The 3,944-nt window shown below is 36.3% G+C and overlaps 1 protein-coding gene across 2 annotated transcripts; it reads left to right on the top strand.

Annotated features, from left to right (window-relative positions):
* The first annotated feature begins 1,221 nt into the window (after window positions 1-1,221).
* LOC112291082 (uncharacterized) lies at window positions 1,222-2,488 on the top strand. 2 transcript variants are annotated; one of them, XM_024538061.3, is made up of 3 exons: window positions 1,222-1,490; window positions 1,670-1,743; window positions 1,916-2,488. In XM_024538061.3, the coding sequence occupies exons 1-3, from the start codon at window positions 1,406-1,408 to the stop codon at window positions 2,057-2,059; spliced, it is 303 nt and encodes a 100-aa protein (XP_024393829.1). In that variant the 5' UTR covers window positions 1,222-1,405; the 3' UTR covers window positions 2,060-2,488. The 2 variants fall into 2 exon arrangements, with proteins under 2 accessions (XP_024393829.1, XP_024393830.1); XM_024538062.3 differs by having other exon boundaries at window positions 1,276-1,490; window positions 1,670-1,737.
* Window positions 2,489-3,944: the final 1,456 nt, after the last annotated feature.

Consider the following 3,944-nt stretch of genomic DNA (forward strand, 5'->3'; position numbering starts at 1 on the left):
ACTTAATTTCTTTGATATTTTTATAATGTTATATATACTTTTGACAATTTTTAGTCTCTGATTTGTTTAAGAACTCAGAATATACCTCAAAGAAAAATCTCCTTATAATTTTTTTTCTCTTAATTCCTAAATTTTAATTTAATAACTTTAACTATCTATATCTCTCTAATTCAAACTTCGTATTAAAAACTTGTAAATATAAAACATAGCGCTTCTGACAAGATTTCTAATCTTATCTTTTGATCTCTTACATACTTCTTAAAACTTCTAATCTGTATATAAGCATGGCAATAGATGTAAATTTGGTAACTTTAGCTCAAGTTGCTCATCCTAGCTCCAAATCCCTTTTTTTTGCATCTAAAATTGTACCAAAAAAGAACTTTTCATTAATCTCTTGTTTTGATTTGTTTTGTTTTTTGTTTTTGTTTTTTGACCTTCTGAACTTTGTTTCCATTTTCCGCATTTGCTTGAAGAACTTGGGTTAAACCCTCTCCGACCTGCGCAAACGAGGAATGGAGAAGAGCAGATGAAATGCAGACCAAGCACTGAGGCAACCGAATGTCGAAGTATGATTGTCTCGGAAGATAGAAATATAGTGCTGGTTGCACATCGATCACGCCGCTGCATTTTGTTCCTGTGGTGCTTTGAAGAGTACTGGCCACGGTAATGCAACGCTACAGTCCCAGCATGTGGATCACCACGGGTTTGAACCTCAGCACTGTCTCCCAGCCCACGCAACCTTGCCAATTGTTTTCAAGAAACTTTGACTGGCTTCGTCGTCTCGTTCGACCCACATGGATCTGTTGGTGCCAGATGGTTCACTCTCAACCGGTGAGGGAGTATTGTATCCCATCCGACGATTTGGTTCAAGTCGAAACTGCACCGGAACTGGTCGACGCGGTTACCGACTGGAACTCAGTAACTCCGGATAAGGTTAATCTATTTATCTGCCGACTAATAACTTCCCTCGGGGATACATCGACTCACAAAGCATCGACTCCTTATGTGTTACTGCAAATACAGTAGCGGTCATTGGCATGCAATACATGCCTAGCTCGTTCATTACTTTCAAAACGCGGTGCTCGAATTTTCTGTGAAACCTGCGCGGACAACATTGCTGTCAAACGTATTTGACCTACTGTTCAAGTCTTTTAGACTTTTGTTATGAACTTTTTGAATAGGTCGAGAAACTCGATATCGAACTTGGAGTATTCTGCTCGTTCGCTTGCTTTGACCAACTTCGGCACCTATGAATGTTACCTTGATGTAGCTACAGCAGCTAATGACTGAACCCAGCAATGCGTACAAGGCAGGCGCACGATCGGCTGGACAGTCTGAAGAGATTGATGTAACCATTGTTCCAGATCGCGAACAAGTTTGATAGCCGTGTCATTTAAATAGAAAGATGGCCAGCTGGGCTACAAGATGCACATGGGTGATGATGCTGGGATTGTTCCTGCTCGCTGCAGACAACTTTGGCTCAGTTCATGGTGAGCAAACCGCTCCGCCTGAAAAAGTGTGTAGAAGGCGAAACGAAGGGTTGACTTTGAGGTTTTACAGTCCATCGTTATGAGGTTTGAGGCGATAATGTGGAGGTATAGTGCGAGTTTGCGCGTCTCTAGTTAGTGTTGAGCATGTAGTTTAACCAAGGCACTTCCACTCTTCGCAGGACTCAGAACGCGTCAATACCACATTCACAAGCTTCATGCAGAGGACAGTTTGCCGAGTAATCGCGAGGTAACGGTGAGTCATCTGCAAACACTTTGATGAAAATCGATGTCAGATACTGCTTAGTTCCACGTAGATGACTCACTTATCCTCCAAATTCTGTGTTCGTAAACCTGGCGAGTACAGGCTTGATGGGATCTTGGGCACTCGCTTCGTTAACCCTCCTAAGAGTATCGTCGTGTGGCAGGGTGACATGGACAGCGAGTCACTACTTCACAACGACATCGTAAGGAAATTGAACTCAGGTCGAAAACTGCTTCAGAGGATGACACCACCTAGTAAACCTTCAGTACCTATGTCCCCAAAGAGAGAACCTCCCGCAAATGATTGATTTGTATTTTTGTTTTGCAGCGAGTTTATGCATTCACAACAAACGCGCAAATTTGAATAAGAAATCTAGATCGTTGCAGGCATGCCATAAACAGAAGCGTCCCGAGATTTCGATTCTTCGGTGCGGTGGAGAATCAGTTCCCGCATCCAGTTGACTTAGTAAATACTAGAAGTTTTATTTCTAAGAAGTTAAAAAAGAAAATAAGAATAGAAATCAGATTATGTTAGCCTAGGTTGACTTCTGCTTTTGCTTTCCATCGTAAGGATCGCACCGATCTCGGAAATTGTGCATCGATTTTCGAGTTGTGATTTTGAGGCGCAGTGCCTCTCTATTGAACTTTATCAATTCATCAGAGGTAAATGCAGAAGCAGTATCACATGTACAATCTGTACAAAGCTATGCAAGTGCACTTCGAACCACTTTACTCAATTTGTATTCAAGATGCTACGAACAGTTTTGTACACTTCTACGCTTTTAGTAAAACCAAAAGTCTAATCTATTCCAAGGTCTACGTTGATTTACGTACAGGAAGCTGGTGATTGATCTAGATTATTCGGATGAAGGAAGCCGAATGATCCCTAGGTAGAGTTTAGTGGATATATATATATATATATATTTTAAAATTTAAAATTTTTTTTCTCAGAGTTTGCAAAGAAAGAAGTATTTGTTTTTGACATGCTTGGTCAGTTTATAAAATATTGGATTTTTGATAAGAGGAATGGCTTCTTGATTATTATTGAAAATTGAAATTGGAGTGAGAATTGTGAGGGCAAGGCTTTGTGGTAATTAGGTTAGCCATATTACTTCCTTGGCGGATTTTGCCATAACAATCAACTTGGCAACAATAGTAGAATTAATTGTCAAAAATTGAAGTTGATTGGTCCATGGAATGGCACCACTTGTGAGAGTGTAAACATATCTTGTGCAATTCTTGTGGTTGTCTATGTCCCCATCAAAGTTGGCAAAAAAAAAAAAAAAAAAATCTTATAACAACAAATCAAATATAACAAAATATTTGGAGCCAAAAAAAAAATCTTATAAAAAAAAATCAAATATAACAAAATATTTGGTGCCAAATAACAAAGTTTTATTTAAATAAGAAAATATTTGCTTGAAAACATTATAGTGGCTCTATTTTGGATGTTATTAATACCAAGCAACTTTGGTGAGAGAAAATGCAATATCAGATCAAATGAGTATCATTGTGTACATGAGGCAACTAATACATCATAAGAAGTGCTTATTGATTAAATCTTCTCCATCAATATCAACATAGATGTGAAAACTTAGCTTTATTAATGTGGCTATGGAACTACATTTAAGTATTTGAAAGTATTGAAAAATGACAATGATGTACCTTTTTTGATAGATGTATAAAACTACTTTTTCACAATTTTTTTCAATCAAGTAATCCACAAAATAATCATTGGTTTCAACCATAATTTGAAATTTAGCCATATAATATTAATATATTAAAATATAATATTTTTTAATTAATATATATTAGATTGAGAGATTAAATAAGGTTGTTGTTAATATAAATATCAATAAGAATATGAAGATGATCTCTAAAATTATAGTAGACATAAGAATCAGCTTTAGAGAATATGAGATCATTTTTTTTTATTTTTATTCTTATTTTTAAATGTATCAATTTTTTTATTCCATTGTCTCATACTTTGTTTAAGTTCGTAGATGCTCATATTAAGTTTACAAAATAATTTGGTGGAATCTTCTTATTGGAAACCTTTGAGTTGAATCATGTAGATTTGTAGTGGCTATTGTAAGTATAACACAAATCTAATGAAATTTTACAACATGACTAAAAGTTTTGAAGTAGTCTATTCTTGATTTTTGAGTAAAATCTTTTACGACAAATTAAACC

Source organism: Physcomitrium patens, chromosome 14, assembly GCF_059467195.1.
Source record: "Physcomitrium patens ecotype Gransden chromosome 14, ASM5946719v1, whole genome shotgun sequence".
NCBI lineage: Eukaryota > Viridiplantae > Streptophyta > Bryopsida > Funariales > Funariaceae > Physcomitrium > Physcomitrium patens.

Excerpts from the sequence above, each read along its gene's own strand:
- LOC112291082 (XM_024538061.3), top strand. The coding sequence starts at position 1,406 with ATGGCCAGCTGGGCTACAAGATGCACATGGGTGATGATGCTGGGATTG. Across the intron at positions 1,491-1,669 it reads CAACTTTGGCTCAGTTCATG|GACTCAGAACGCGTCAATAC; the intron begins GTGAGCAAACCG and ends CACTCTTCGCAG. Across the intron at positions 1,744-1,915 it reads CGAGTAATCGCGAGGTAACG|GGTGACATGGACAGCGAGTC; the intron begins GTGAGTCATCTG and ends GTCGTGTGGCAG.